At 48.6% G+C, this 15,185-nt stretch overlaps 1 protein-coding gene and 1 long non-coding RNA gene across 3 annotated transcripts in view; one reads left to right on the forward strand and one right to left on the reverse strand.

Annotated features, from left to right (window-relative positions):
• Positions 1-15,185, reverse strand: part of SH3PXD2B (SH3 and PX domains 2B) — a 105,164-nt gene that overhangs the window by 56,568 nt on the left and 33,411 nt on the right. For both annotated transcript variants that reach the window (XM_077137654.1, XM_077137653.1), the window contains exons 2-3: positions 12,511-12,591; positions 632-707 (exon numbers count right to left, since the gene is read on the reverse strand). In XM_077137654.1, coding sequence (XP_076993769.1) covers positions 632-707; positions 12,511-12,591 — 157 coding nt within the window. The remainder of the gene's footprint in view (positions 1-631; positions 708-12,510; positions 12,592-15,185) is intronic.
• On the forward strand, positions 10,959-14,989 carry LOC143664113 (uncharacterized). Its single transcript, XR_013166321.1, has 3 exons — positions 10,959-11,533; positions 12,486-12,825; positions 14,038-14,989. It is a non-coding gene; the product is annotated as an uncharacterized LOC143664113 (long non-coding RNA).

Consider the following 15,185-nt stretch of genomic DNA (forward strand, 5'->3'; position numbering starts at 1 on the left):
GAGATCTGAAGCACAATAAAAAGTCAATGTCTCATTGCTGGCTTGAAGATGGAGGAAAGGGGGCAGCTTCTGAAGCCGGGAGCCACCCCCAGCTAATCCCACACGACAGGGATCCCAGTCCTAGAGCTGCAAGGAACTGAATTTTGCCAACAACCTGAACAAGGCTGGATAAGGATTCTTCTCCCAGTCCTCCAGATAAAGAGCCCAGACTGGGCCTGCTTGGCCTTCTGACCAGCAGAACTGTGAGATAATAAAGTGGTGTTGTTTTCAGCTGCTAAGCTGTGATTACTTGCAGTAACAGAAAACTAATCCAACAGCCATAATAAAAGACACCACTTATTACAAAAACTTTATGAGCTGTGACTATTCACATTTTAGAGATCGGAGAAACTGAGGATCTAAGAGGTAAGGTGACTCAACCAAGGTCATCCAGTTAGCAAATGGTGTAGCTTCTAACTCCAAAGTCCATACCCTTAGCTACTTATTTCCATGAATGACTGAGACTCTGGTGGGGGTGGGGTGGGAGGTGAGACATGCCCCAAGGAGGAAGAGCTGAGAAACTGTCCTGGGAGACCTGGGACGTGTGCTGGAGCCCCCCCAAGTCCTGACAGAGTGTATGCCTCTCACCCACCTGGCAGAAAGGGAATGATCCGCTGTTTGGGGTCCTTCTGCCCTCCTTCCATTGGAAATTTATCCAACATCTGCATCTAAACAGGCGGGGAGAGAACCAAGAATGAAAACATTTAGTAGCACAATACATGCCTCTCTGACATTTTAAGGGAATGATATGAAATATGTGATTTGATATGCAAAAGCTCACTTTATTCAGCTTTTTAGAAACCCAAACCGATGGAGAAGGCAATTTCAGTTGGACCTAGGGCCCCCATGAAGACAATTTTTTTTAACCAGAGATGCCAGATTTGTGAATGCTCAGAGTTGGGAGGGGCCTTCTTAGTTTTCCCAGGAATGAAGCACTAAGACACAATTAACCTGGTTAGGTCTACGCCAGAGAGATCATTACATGCCCTGACCCACGATGAGCTCCCCGTGTTGGCTCAACAGGCAGCTTTGGGCCTGGCCTGATGCGTGGCATATGAGATACAGGGATGAAGATTTATGGTCTGGAGGCAAGTTTTAAAAATAAACCAGTAATTACAAGATGGTCTGAAAGCACCAAGAAAGAGGCAGACCTAGGCTGCTGGGGGTGTGTGGGTTGGGGGAAGAGCATCCAAAGCGAAACCTTTGATGTTGCAGTACATGCATCTCTAACCTTTTTAAAGAATGAACATCGCGATGTATGTGATTTGATATACAAAAGCTCAAGGATCTGCCGCTCTCTCCCTGGGCAGTCTTGGGAAGTGACATTACCTCTTTGGGCTTTGGTATTCTCATCTATAAATTAGCCATAATGGTACCAATTTGCAGGGTAACATATGGATTAAAGCTGGGCTGTGGTAGTCACTAATGCTATCACCAAAGAATTTCGGTTCTCCAAAGCTTAGAAGAAATTGAGATGTGGCCACTTAAATGTGAGAAGAGACGTGTCACTTTAGGGTGGAAGACATGATTCACTGCTCTCTACTTCCCTCTGTCCTGTGACTGGTAACACTCCAGATTGCGGCTTCTCTGTCAGCCTGGGTCCTGGAGTGAGGGCAAGAGTTCCCAATAACGTATGATGGACAGGGAGCCTGAGTGAGTTGTACAGTGAGATTATTTGTCATAGCAGCATATCCTGGCCTGGCCTGATTCGTACATGGGCAGAGGAGTCAAAGCAGAAAGGGTGGGGAAGCCTGAGCTTCCCAAAGTCATGGCTGGAATGTGAAAAGGCTGCCCATCATTTCATCTCATGGAGAAAGTCATCTTGGTACTCAAGACATGTTGCTCTGATAGAATGAAAGAAGTTTTGAACAGTCCCCAAGAGGCAAGGACAACTGCTGTGTACGCAGTTAGGGTGGGAGGGAGGAGGAGACCCGAAAAGGAAGGGAAGAGAAATGACGCACATTGATGAGCTGCCCCACATGCCAGGCACAGACTAGATTCTTTGAAACATTCTCTCGCTAAATCCTCAGAACAGTCTCTCAAGTGTGGACAGTATCATCCTGGAAACTTAAACCCAGAGAAATGAAGAAACCTCCCAAGGACCTGCAGCCAGCAAGTGGCCCGGACCAGAGATTTAAGTCCATATGCTCCTCTGCTGTCCCGTAACCCCACCTCTGAAGTGCTATGAAGACAAATAAAAAGGATTGCAGCTCAGAGCTCTGGGAAGAGGGCCATTGTCTCAGGCTGGAGAGCCTTGCCTGCTCAGCGCTGTTTTCTGAGACAGCCTGGGTGGGTAGGCCAGCTTCAGCTGAGCTGGGAGGCTGCTGTGGAGGCTGGTTTGAGACCTTATACCCTTGCCCACAGAGGCCAGGATTTCATTTATGGATTTCTGACTGGCATCTTATTCTGTCCCGAAAGCACTTGGTTCACAGTCACTCAACAACAGGCGAGGTCACTGTGGGCTTTGCTGGAAAAGGCAGGCTTTCTCTCTTTGAATCCAGGAGCTAGCTATTCAACGCTGGCACATAGTAGGTGCTCAATAAAAATGGTCTGAACCAATGAATGCAGTTGAGTGAACTCCTGACGTGGGGTTGGGGGGTGGCTTCAGGAGATGTTTAAGTAATACTGATTAATAATATTACTAACCTTAGATAATAATTAATAACCACTATTATCATTTATAGAGCAGAAGCCCTTCCATACACATGATTCTACTGACCTTCATAATGATCCCGAGAAATAAATGCTACGATTATCATTTCACAGAGGAGGAAGCTGGGGAGCGGAGGGGGGCCTGCCAAGGCTCCAAGGCCAAGAGGGGGTGCAGCCAGTCCTAGTACCCTCATCTGAATTCCATTCTCTTTTCCCTAAGACCACTACCTTTTAGGCAGCTTCAGTGTGTCCTGTGAACACGAAAATCCAGCCTGGGATGAAGCAAGTTTAATATTCTGTGCACCATGTGGACAGAACGTCTTCTTTTAAAGACAGAGTGATTAATCATTCTCAGCCAGAGTGCTTTAGAGATTTATAGATTTTGCCTAACACTATCTTCTTTTATTCCTTCTCCATTTTATTTGATAAGACAATGTTCTTATCAAATGTTTTTATAAGGGATTAAAGGGATTTTTTTTTTTCTTTTTAAAGAATGCCACCAGTAATCTGCCTATTCTCCTGGGCTCATCAGTTCCCATCTGGAATGTAAACACTGGCCAAAGGGTCACCCTTTAGCATCATATTTTCAGTCTTCTGTGGATTCTACACTGCTTGGCCTGAGGAGTTGCTCTCTCACCCACCCTTTTTCCTGGCTTGCTTTTAACGCTTCTAAGTGTAGCCCAAGTAGCTGAACTTTCTCCTTTAATACTAGTTTATTCATTTTTATTTGCAGCATGAGACCTGAGTTTAAATGCAGTGAAGTTCAACCACAGACACTACCCCTGGGCATCAGACAGGCCTAGGATTAAATCCTGAGACCCACCCCGCCTCCCCGCCATGCCATCTGTGTGTCCCTGGCCGGACACCTCAGCCTGCTGGCCTGTCCCCTCCCCACCCCGTGCAATGTGGAACTGGCCGGCCCTGCAGGTGGATGCGTAAATGAATGCCATAGCTGGACTCTTTGGGGACATGGTGGATTCTTAGAATTTTCCCCTCCCTGCTCTGTGCCCATATTGAGCATGTTAGTTGGTGAGCATATTTAGTAGTTTGTGAGTGTGTGTTTTAGGGTTTACAAAACCTCTCAGACTGCCCAGGGGTCCCCTGGTGGCTGGAGATGGACTGTCCAAAGAACTTTCTATGATGACGGAAATGTTCTGTGCCTGTACTATTCAGTATGGTAGGCCCTGGCCACACGGGGCTACTGAGCACTTCAAAGGTAGCTTCTGCCCCCAAGGAATGAAATTTTTATTTTATTTACTTTTAACTGATTAAAATATAGATTTAAATCGCCTCATGTAACTAGTATTGATGGTATCGGCCAGTGCCTATAATACGCATTACCCTCTTTCCAGCTCCCTTTAGTTATTTTTTATCACCATATCCACATTAAATCTCATCTCTTAGACTGTTGAGGGATCCGATGCCTGAGAGCTATTTGGCTTTTGGGTCTTAGTGTGTCTAGGTTCACAGGCCACAAGGAGCTTCTGTCCAGAGAACTGCCACACTCAGTACCCAAAGGCCTCACATCAGACAAAGGAAACACCCTGGTTGGGGGGGGGGGCCCACGTGGACCCCTAGTCCCGGACTGTCTATGGCTGCAGGAGCAGGGGCGTGACCCCAAAGTCTAACCATAGCTGTTTATCCTTAGAGGCTGGGAAACTACCACCCCCACCCATCCTCCCTGCCAAAATAAAAAAAATCATAAAAGGATTTGGTGTTCAGTGTGAGGAAGACTGGAAACCAAGGAAGAAAATGAGTCAGTGTGGGGGGCAGGGAGGTAGAGGGAGTCTCGTCAAGTGGCCACATCACAAGCTTCCAAGGGGAACGAGAGAACACTCCATCAGCAGTTTTTAAGACATCAGCCTGTGGTGGAGGGAAGGCGAGACATGCCGTCCAAGGAAAATACCATGGAAGCTGGCGTGGAGGCCCACACGTGGTTTGGGTTAACAGCATCAAGTCTGGACTTGAAGGGGGTTCAGTCCAGTCTGCGCAGAGCCAGGCCAGAATCAGGAAGTGGAGGGCTGGGGTGACCATCACATGTGGCTGCAGGCCGGCAGGGAGCTCGGTGGCCCCAGGAAGCGGGGGTTTCAGGGACCAAGGCACAACTGGGAATGTAGTGGGGCCTAAGCCACAACTCACGATTTGCTGTCTTTGGGAATTTTGCGCCGCAAGGACTTGGGTTGTCTAAATGCCAGCCTGCCCCTGGTGCCTGAATGATCACACCACAGGAGCCTGCTATCACCTCCTCTCTGTCCACCTCTCTCCATCCTTATTGCCTCTTCCTGTTCTCATCTGCCGTTTCTATGCTTCTACCTCCTCAGTGGTCCGGCTGCCCCCTGGCCTGCCTCACCTCCCTCCTCCTGCTACCTGGTAGGTACTTAGGATGTATTCACGGGAAGAAAGAAAGAAAGAATGAATGAATGACCAAATGAACAATGGGAAGAAAGAAAGAATGAATGAATGAATGACCAAATGAACAAAAAAGTGGTTAACAAGCTTGGTCAGCCGTTGGACAGGAAAGGAGAAATTTATGTTCCAGGTTGCAGCAACAGGTGCTAGAATTAGGTTTAGATGCAATCGACTAAATTCCTCTGGTTTCTTTCTATTTTAGAGATAAAGAATTGCTAACAGTATGGGAAAGGGCAGTACTGTATCTTCTCAACTATATACCATGGATAGTGTGATACCTTTTCAAGGGGAAGTAAGTCTACACAACATTTGGAAGACATATCCCAATTTCATAAGATCAATGTCTAGGGGGGGAAAGTGTGTCTGAGGACCAGACTAAGGAAGTATTTGGATAAACATGGTTGACAGAGTCATAGACCAAGCTCTTAGCCAGGAGAGCCTTGCCTGTGTGTAAGAACATCTTTGGGTCTGCTATTCCCCATACTGGCCCCCAAAAGATGAAAGAAAGCACCCCTTCCCTTTGGCCTCTGTGGTGAAGTATAGGGACTTCTGAATAGACGGTTCCCAGAACTCAAAAGTGTCCTTGAGGCCATCAGACTCCTGTGAGGGCAGAGGTGGGAGGACCACACTCTCCGAAGAGGGACAGGTCAGTCCTGTCTCAATTTAAATCAGCAACAAATGCTTTCCACAGTGTGACTCGGGACAGTCTCTCCCATCTCTGTGTATCAGTCCCTTCTCTGGGAAGATATGATCCAGATGCCACTACAATGTCTCCTTCAGCTCTGTCACTGGTGTGCCTAAAAAACAGCTCTGCCCTGAGGGCCCCCATGCCCAGACACAAACGTGTCCAAGGAGGAGAGAGGCTGGAAAGGCCTCTGTGTCCCCACATCATGGACTTTCCCAGCTAGGGAGCATCCCTGGGGTCTGTACATCTTCCGTGCAGGAATTCTGCAGGAGACCCAGCTAAAGCTCCAGCTCCCTCACGCCTCTGCACCTTCGCAGAAGTGACTTCCTCTGTGTGGAATACCCACCCCATCTTACTTACTGTCAAGACCTTGCTTAGATATCGCCTCTTCCAGGAAGCAAGCCCTGCCTGGGCTGTCTGGCTGGCAGAGAGCTCCCTCTCTGAACACCTGGATTTCCCTTTATCTGGAATAACTCATGGCTATTCCTGTTAGACTGAGGGTTTGTGAAAAGCCAGCCATGGTCCAGTTCAGCAAATGTTTAACTGTACCTTCTAGGAGGCAGAATGTGGAGTCAATGACGGTCAGAAGCCTTAACCTAGGGGCACATGAACCAGTGGGAAAACCCAGAGGATAAAGGTCACCCGGCAAGGTATAAAGTGGCCTCTTCCCACACCTGAGGTCTGTGTTCAGCGCAGCCCTCGGCAAGCCAGACTACCCCCATCATCTAGGGAGGGACCAAATGTACCATAAAAAAGGGCAGCTGCAGGCAGAAATATTTGTGGGCAAAGCTATCTTTGAAGAGACAGATTCAAAGGCCATCCTAGACTTCAAGGAGGTGGAAAGCAGCAGCAACTAGGGGCACAAGTTTCAGATTCAGACACACCTGGGTTTGAATCCCAGCCATGTTGCCTTCTGCGCATGGGAGTCTGTCTCGTTGAGCCTCAGTTTCCCCCATGTGTGAAATGGACACAATACTGACCTTCGACTTGTGAGGATTAAATGAGAAAGTGTATAAAATGGATGTCTGGCACATTCCAGTAAACAGTCATCAATATTATTACCATGTGGCTCAACAGAACCACACAGCCTCCAGGCTCAGCCCTGGGCCGCCTCAGCTCTGTGGACATTCTGGTCATCCCCAGTGCCCTGTTCAGATTCCACATTCAGGCAGACTGTCCAAAGCTAGGGCAGAAACGAGAGGTTCAGAGAGGCTGAAGTGGTTTGCCCCAGGTTGCAACATAGTTGGTAAGATAAAGGGCTGGAACTTGACACTGGGTCTTTCCATTCCAAGGCCCTGGCTGTATCCCTTCTACCCTTGCATAACGAGACACATGACCAGATGTTCATGCAGCCATGACTATCAGAGTTTGGCTTTCCCAAGACAAGCAAGTCAGGAAACCATGGTGGAAGGTGAGTCCTTATAAAGGGGACCGTCTTGCTGGTGCTTTGTCTGGGTCAGGTACCTTCTACCCCGGGTGGCCTCTCTGCAGGCTTTCCTCTGCCTGACTGACCCACCCCTGCCGGAGGGTTCATTTATTGCCTTCTGTCACCATTTCCCCTTCTTTAATAGCAGTTCCCTGATTTCTTCTAGGGAACACCCAAAACCGTCTATTAGTCTATACGCATCACTGGGACACTGATTCTACTTTCAGTTCCTGGGCTGGCCATGGTGGCCTGGCCATGCAACCCCAGGTGGGCCATGAGACTTTTGCTCAAAGTCTTGGGCTGTTGACTTTGTTCCTGAGGTCGCTGACCTGTTGGACACACTGAGACACCTTGTCTGGACATGAAGCAAGTTAAGAGATGGAGAAAGGAAGGTCCACGTTGACATTGTGGCCCCTAGATCCAACCATACCTGAAGTCAAATACTCTTAGACATCTCAGTTACATTGCTAATCAATGTTCTTTCGGAATAATCCATCTTGACTTGGGCTTCTGTCATGTGCAACTAAAACAAGATCTCACAGCCAGTAAGTGGCAGAATTTGGACCAAAGCCCAGCTCTGTCTCATTCCAAGGCCCAGGCTCCTAACCACTATATTAAACTGGCATAATCTCATCCTCTAATCTCTATGCCAATTTCTAGCAGCAACCCACACCCATCAATAATCCCAGCAGCTGACATTTGCTCAGTACTCAACAGCCCAGAAACTGCTCTCACACACATCATCACTTTTTTAAAAATTGAGATTTAATTCACATAAGGTAAAATGTACCCTTTTTAAAAAACGTGCAACTCAGTGTTTTTTAGTATAGGCACAAGGTTGTGCCACCGTCACCACCATCTAATTCCAGAACATTTTCATCACCCCAGAATGAAACCTCATACCCATTCAGTCACTCCTATTCCCTTCGCCCTGCAGCCCCTGGCAACCACTCATCTCCTTTCTGTCTCTGCAGATTTGCTTATTCTGGACTCACATCATCACTTCTAATTCCATGGCAGCCTTGTGAAGTACCCACTAGAGAGAGGAGCATTAGACAGCGGAGTGGCTGAGAGGTTGGACTCGTGTCCGCCAGCCCAGCTTCAAATCCAAGTTCGCTCATTCTGTGAACTTGGGCAAACAATCGAACCTTGCTGAGCCTGCATTTCTTCATCTGTATAATTTGATAAGCTTGCTCTGAGGGTTATGATATCTAGATGCCTTGTTGGGATGGGCCCAGAGTCAGGTTCCCTAAACGCCAGCTCTTTCCCTGTCATCAACCCAGGTCACCAACAAGGTGCCCAGGTGCAGAGGGGTTAAGGGGTGCACCCCAGGACACCCAGCTGGAGATGGCTGGGCCCCAGGTCTCCTGACCGAGCCCTCTGCTTTTTCCATTACACACTGGCCCAGCTGCCCCTCCAGAAGGCTTGGGCCTCCCCACACTCTTTGAGCCAAGTTACTTCTGAAAAAAATGAAGGCTCCTAGCCAGATAGGAGGGAGGGGTGGGTGGATCATGAAATCATCTAACTCTGGGGTGTCACGGCCCCACATGGCAGGCCTCCTTGCCTTGTCCTCAGCAACAGCTGACTTCAGCTGGACTGGTCTGCTCTAACCTCCTCCAGATTTCCACTCTGGGATGTGGGGTGGGGGTGGGGGGTGAGGCTGTCTCCAGGATGAGCAGGACCCTTCGGAATTCCGTGACTTTCCTCCTCCAGCTGCCCATCTGGGATGCTTTAAAGCCGGCTGGAGCCCTGCTTTTAAATGACTTTGTTACAGGGAGGGAAGTTTGAGGCCACTATTTATGTTATAGCAAAGTCCCAATTATTACCAATGATGTGGAGGGTGGAGGAAAGCCTTACTTTTAAGTTCTGGTTGAAATAACCAAGTTGAGTGGGAGCAAGAAAGTGGAGGAAGTATTGGCTTTGGGGTCAGGGAAACCAGAGACCAACCCTGGTTATGCATCCCCAAATGGTGTCAACCAGAACCAGACACACTACACAAAGGGATGGCAGATGACAGCTAAGGTCTACAGAGCCTGTGCCTCAGGTACGTCTGTTTAACTTCATGAGACACCTGTGAGGACGGTGTTTGCATTTCTGTTACACAGACGAGGAAACTGAGGCTCAGAAACATTAAGTCACCTGCCAGCGGTGACCCCAAGCTGAGACCTGAAAAGGTAAAGCTCAGATCTGAACTCATGTCTGCCTGAGCCCAGAAGCCAAGGCCTCAAGCTCTAGATTACCCTAGAACAGGGAATGCAGAAACACGTGTCAAGGTCTTGTGCATTGCTGGGACCCCGTGCTTCAAGATGGCAGTCAACTGATGCAATTAATATTGACACAAGTGCTTCCCTGGCCTCTTTCTCAGGAACCTTCTCCTCCAGATGCTGCTGTACCAATGGCCCCCACCTCCCCACGCACAGCCGACACGCTCGGGTCACCTCCTGGAACCTGAGGCAATCAGAAATTGGAGCCAATCTCTTGGACACTGGACCTGGCACGCAGAAACTCCAGCATGGTGAGCATAGGGAAGGACACATAACTCGGGGATGGAAGGTGCTGTTTGGGGGAAGCCTCTGGGGGAGTGCGGGCCAGTGGGCAGACGGAGGGAGGTGGGAAAATGAAGCAGGCTCAAGGAGAGATCCTGTGTCAGGGATGTGAGATGGATGGGGGACTGCTGGGCCTCCAGTTATTGGTTCTGGGCCCTCGCGAGGCCGGCTGCATCTCCCACTGTGGAGTTCCATGGGCATGCCTGCCTCCTGCCATACATCCACCCCTCTCACCATCCCTGAGTGAGCTGAGAAGGATTTTGCTCTGTGGATATAAGTTAACCCTACAGAGGATAACAGGCCTGGGCAGCTTTTCCCTAGACCCTCTGCTCCTTTTTGGAGCTGCCAGGTGGGCAAGAGGCCTTTGAAAACAAAATATAGGTCCCCCTCCCTATCCAGACTCTCACTCTGTGAAAAGCCAGCTTAGCAACTTGCAAAAATGTTTACCCAACATTCACTCTCCAAACTGAAGCCCCGCTGTGAAGAATCTGCATAAATCTGTGAGTCTGAGCAAGAGGATGTGGAGGACCCTTCTCGCTCACAGGTGGTTCTGATGCAGGACGGGGCTCCTGCGCACAAGCCGCCCTCCCTCCCTCCCCCCCCACCCCGGGTTCAGAGCCTTCACTGGCTCTGGGGCTTGCTCCGGCCAAGTCCATCTGAGACGGCATCTCAGCACCTTTTGCATCTTGCTTCCTTATTTACTTACATTCAGTACATGCTTCCTGCCAGCGGAAGAAAAGTATAATTTGTATATGATACCATGTGGTATTGTACACCAAACACAAACACATCACTTATGAGCTCATTACATTTTAAATAATGAGGTAATTAGCATCTCAAGTGCTTTACACTCCGCAAAAACTCTTGGCTCTCGGTGAAGTAGGCATCTGAGACTGCTTTAGCCATGTGTGAGGAAACCCCATTATTAGCCCCTTCTCCTTAGAAATGGATCAGGTACATATAACCCTAAAGATGGCTGTGGTTAATATCCCCCAACCCGCTGAGAGAATGTGCGAGGTGAAGAGACGCGGCAGTGTGCGGGGGCTAGGAGCTGTCCTCTGACTGCTTGGAAATGTCTACTCTTCCTTCAGCCAGTGGTTTGCGCTCAGGCCCCACCCCCTTGAAGCCCATTGGCCAACACGCTCACCAACCAGATTGATTGGCTTGGAGGGGCGCCTATGAAACACGAGGATAGGTTTGCTGGGACTTCTGGGAAGCGACTTTCAGTCTTCGTGGCTGAGGCCATTTTGCAACGACATGGGATCTGAAGAGAAAGCCAGCTACCAAAAAGCAGGAATGTGGAAGGAGAAGAAGCCGGGTCAGGTAACACCGTGAGAACCCTGGACTAAGCTGTGCCTGAGGCGTGGAAGGTTCTTCTGTAACGTGCAGTTACACCAGCTAGGACATTCCAGTTTGCTTAAGCCCACTGGAGTTGGGTGTCTGTCATGTTGCAACTATCCGGATCCGAACTGATACAGGGAGGAAGAGAAGAACTCCATCTCAGGATGGGGCCCTGCACGGCCTGAGAGGGGATGTGGCCCTTCACCCCAGGGCAGAGAGTACACATAAGTTCAGGAAGTTGGGCAATCCTCTCTCCTCCCAAGGCAGGCATTTTCTGAAGAACTTCACTATATCACATTATATCAAGGGGAACTGTGACTTTTCGTGCAGACATACCTCCTTCAGTTGCTTGCCTTTGGTGATGTCAAGATGAGGCTACTGACTGATGGATGAGTCACTGCACTGAGCCTTTTGCCTGGTTTTCTTAAGAGACTGGTGAGTTGTATGGTATTTATTGTTCGTTCATTCATTCGCTCGTGAAACAATGACTGAACACAGACTGTGTGCTAGGTTCATCATTCACTCCTTCATGAAACACTGAACAGACTGTATGCTAAGTTCATTCATTCATTCACTCAATGAAATACTGACTGAACAGACTGTACTCTAGGTTCATTCATTCATTCATTCCCTCCTTCCTGAGATGGAACACAGACTGTGTGCTAGGCCTTAAACACAACATTAAGGAGAGAGGGGATGAGGAAGAACGTGGTTCCTGCCCGTGAGAGCCACAGTCAAGAGGGTAAGTTAGACAAGCAGACAACCTCAATATATAGGACAGAGAGACACAAAGAGCTGTGACCCAGAAAAGGTACCCATCACTGGCAGGGGGATAGAGTCAGACAAGGTGTCCTGGAGGCTGGGGTTCCAGAAGTTAAGTAGGCATTCCCCAAGCCAACAAGGGGATTAGGAGGGTGCCGAGAGTGCGACCCAGGAAGGGCCCTCAGGGTACGGCACGTACTCCGGGAGCCCCACCTGGAGCCTGAGAGGGAGAGAGGAGGCCAAGGTAGGCCTGAGGCAAGAAATGCAGTTCTGTCTTCAGAGCTGAACAGTCCCAAGAGGTCTAAAGACACTCAACAAGCCGAGCTCACTGGCAAATATGGTAATTGTTCAAAGTACAAGTTTGAAATCTGTACTCCAGGGCCACGCAGAAATGATCTCTAGATCCCCCTCCTTTCTGGAACAGGCAACAAGTACACTTCTTATTTGGAAAATTTTGAATATCAAAGCAAAAGCAATAAAACACATTACTGTGTTTCCAAAGTAACAAGAGATCATTTTTTAGTCTGGGGGGGCGGGAATAAAAAGAACACTGCACATCCATTGTCAGTGAGGGTTTGGGCTCAAAATGGAAAGTAAGTCCAATAAACCATTTCCCACCCTGCAGCACAACAGAGACCACACATCCTTACCTGGAGGTCAAAGAACTTGCTGTAGCGCCGGTAAATGGCCTCGGTGGAGCCGCTGGACCACGTGACCCTGATGATATAGACCTGCAGGAGGGATGGAGGACACATGTGTTAACTCCCCAGGGGCGTTCTGTCTTTGGGATGCACGCACGGAGTTCCATGGACCAGAAAGACCTAGGTTTGAATCTCAGCTCTGCTAACTGCCCGGCTGCATGACTTTGGACAAGTTACTTGCTTTCTCCGAGCTCAGCTTCCTCCTCTATAAAATGAGTATCATAACCCCACCTCCAGTGGTGTGAAGGGATTAAATGAAATCAAGTAAGTAGAACTGTTAGCATAGCACTCAGCTCCCTACACATTGCTCCTTTCGACACTGTGAGTTCTTTGCTCCCACTCATGGCAGAGGGCTGCCAGGCTAAAGCCATTTTGCCAGAGTCACTCTTCAAACCTTGACTTTCATCATGAAAAGTCACTGAGACCTGTAGCTCTTAGCCCCTTCATATTTTCCATGTACTAAGCCGTCATGCCATTGCTACCAATTAGGACCCTGACCAAGCTAATTTTCTCTCTCAGTCCCAGTTTCTCCATCTGTGAATTGGATTTACAGCATTTGCTTCACCTACCTACCAGGACAGACGTGAGGATTTGATGGCATTAAGGATGAGTACTCTTTCTAAGCCACATGGCAGTGCTTCCAACGTTTGTCACAAGCCATGGCACATGGAGAAAATATGTTGATGGCAAATTCAGGCAAACTGATAGAGGTGCTAGAGGTCAGAGCTGCTTGGCTGGGGAAACCCAATGGAGCTATCCGCCACCTGGCCACCCAAGGGCTAAGGGATCAGCACACCTAGAACCTATTCCTAGCTTGCATACAAATGATTGTTGTAATGACTGGAGCAAGTGGTCTCCCACCCCTCCCAGCTCCGTTCATTTCTATCCAGAAACTACCTATGCAGACTGAGCCTCTGTGCAGCAGACAGAGTGGAACCCTTGACTGGGACCCTCTTCCTGGCTCCACTGTCAAGGCTGTGTGCCCCCTGGCTAAATAATTTCTCAGTTTAGTCACCTATAAAAGTGAACTGTCATAGTTCTACCTCTAGGATAGTTAAGACAATTTTTAAAAATATGCATGTGAAAAGTTCTCTGGAAAACTGAGAAATGTTAAATAAACATGATTTTGTCAGAGGTCACGAGACACAGACACAGGGCCATTGGCCCAGTGAGCGAAAGGTCAAGTTAGACAGACAACATGTACAGAATGAAGAGAGACTATGGATAATGAGCATCTTGTTATTTTCTACCCATTATTTTCCATCAGAACACTGACTTTCCTGGGAGAAAACTTCTTCCCTACCTTTAGCCCCACCCCTTAGGTACAGAGGCGGGAACCATTTACCATCCATGGTGATTGGTTGAGGGGTGAGCACATGACCTGAGTTGGGCCAATCAGAGCCAGTAGGAGCCAGTCCTAGGACTTTTGCTCCAACTCTTGAGAAACACAAGCTCTTTTTCCTCTGTGGTTGCTAGCTTCTTAGGATGTGGACATGGAGGTGCTGAGGCTATCTTATCATCATTTGGAAGGAGCCTGCTTGAGAATGAAGTCAACATAGAGGAACAGTGGATTCCTGATGTCAGGGTCCAATTCTGCTTAGAGCTAAACTACTCCTGGACTGTCCAGTTTTCTGAGCCAATAAATCTTGTGCTACACTCACCTTCCTTAATTTTTTTTAAGCCAGTTTAAGTTGGGTTCCTGACACGTGTAATCTAGTCCTGAATGACATAGGAAGGGAGGCAGGAGAGACAGCTCTAATTTTGGAGTCAATATGGTGTACCTTGCAGGACATGAAGGATTTAGACAGCAGGAGAGGAAGGAAGAGATAGTGGGTGGAGGGAGAATGACAGAATGGCTGAAGCAAAGACCACTTCCTGGGGTGATGGGTACAGAATCTGGCAGTGATTACCAAGGTGCTTTTCGCTAGTCTTTCTTCAAATGAGTTCTTGCTAGGTTGCCCACATTCACCACAGAAAAAGGAAGAGCAACTCGAGGAGGGTTGTGGGGGAGCAGCTACAAAAGCAGCCAGAACCTAGTGGGTAGCCCATGCACTTACAAGAGAAAGTTCTTCAGAGAAGAAGAAATAAGAAAGGGAAAGACCATGCAGGACAGCACGGGCGGTGGACCTGAATGCCAGGCTAAGGCGCTCACCAGGAATGACCTCTCCAAATCCAATATGGATTTTTTTTTTGCAGAGAGGAAGGAGCTTGGACTCTGGAGTCAAGAAGCTCTATGGGGGATTGTGGGAGCTCTGGGACTCAGTCCTTCCACCAGAACAATTATTAAACAGGCAGGAATAGTCTAAAGCAACTATTTTAAAACTCCAGAGGCCAGAACACTGTACAGCATCCAGGAAAGAGCAGGAGAAAGAGGCTGATAATTTATGGTAATAAATCGTACAGCAGCTACAAGCACCCGTCCCTCATTCTCACAGCAGGCAGGATCCAGTCCCTGCCTAGAAGCTGGTGATAGAAAGGGACATAAAAATTCTCTTCCCCAGGACGAGGGTGGTGGGCATGGCCAATCACTGGTTATGACCTTTGATTAGGAAATTTGGATAGCAGAGAGCCCGGTTTTGAGGGCAGCCATTGTTTCAACCTGTCCAGCAGGGGTGGCAGCAGTG

This window comes from Tamandua tetradactyla, chromosome 20, assembly GCF_023851605.1.
Source record: "Tamandua tetradactyla isolate mTamTet1 chromosome 20, mTamTet1.pri, whole genome shotgun sequence".
Classification (NCBI taxonomy): domain Eukaryota; kingdom Metazoa; phylum Chordata; class Mammalia; order Pilosa; family Myrmecophagidae; genus Tamandua; species Tamandua tetradactyla.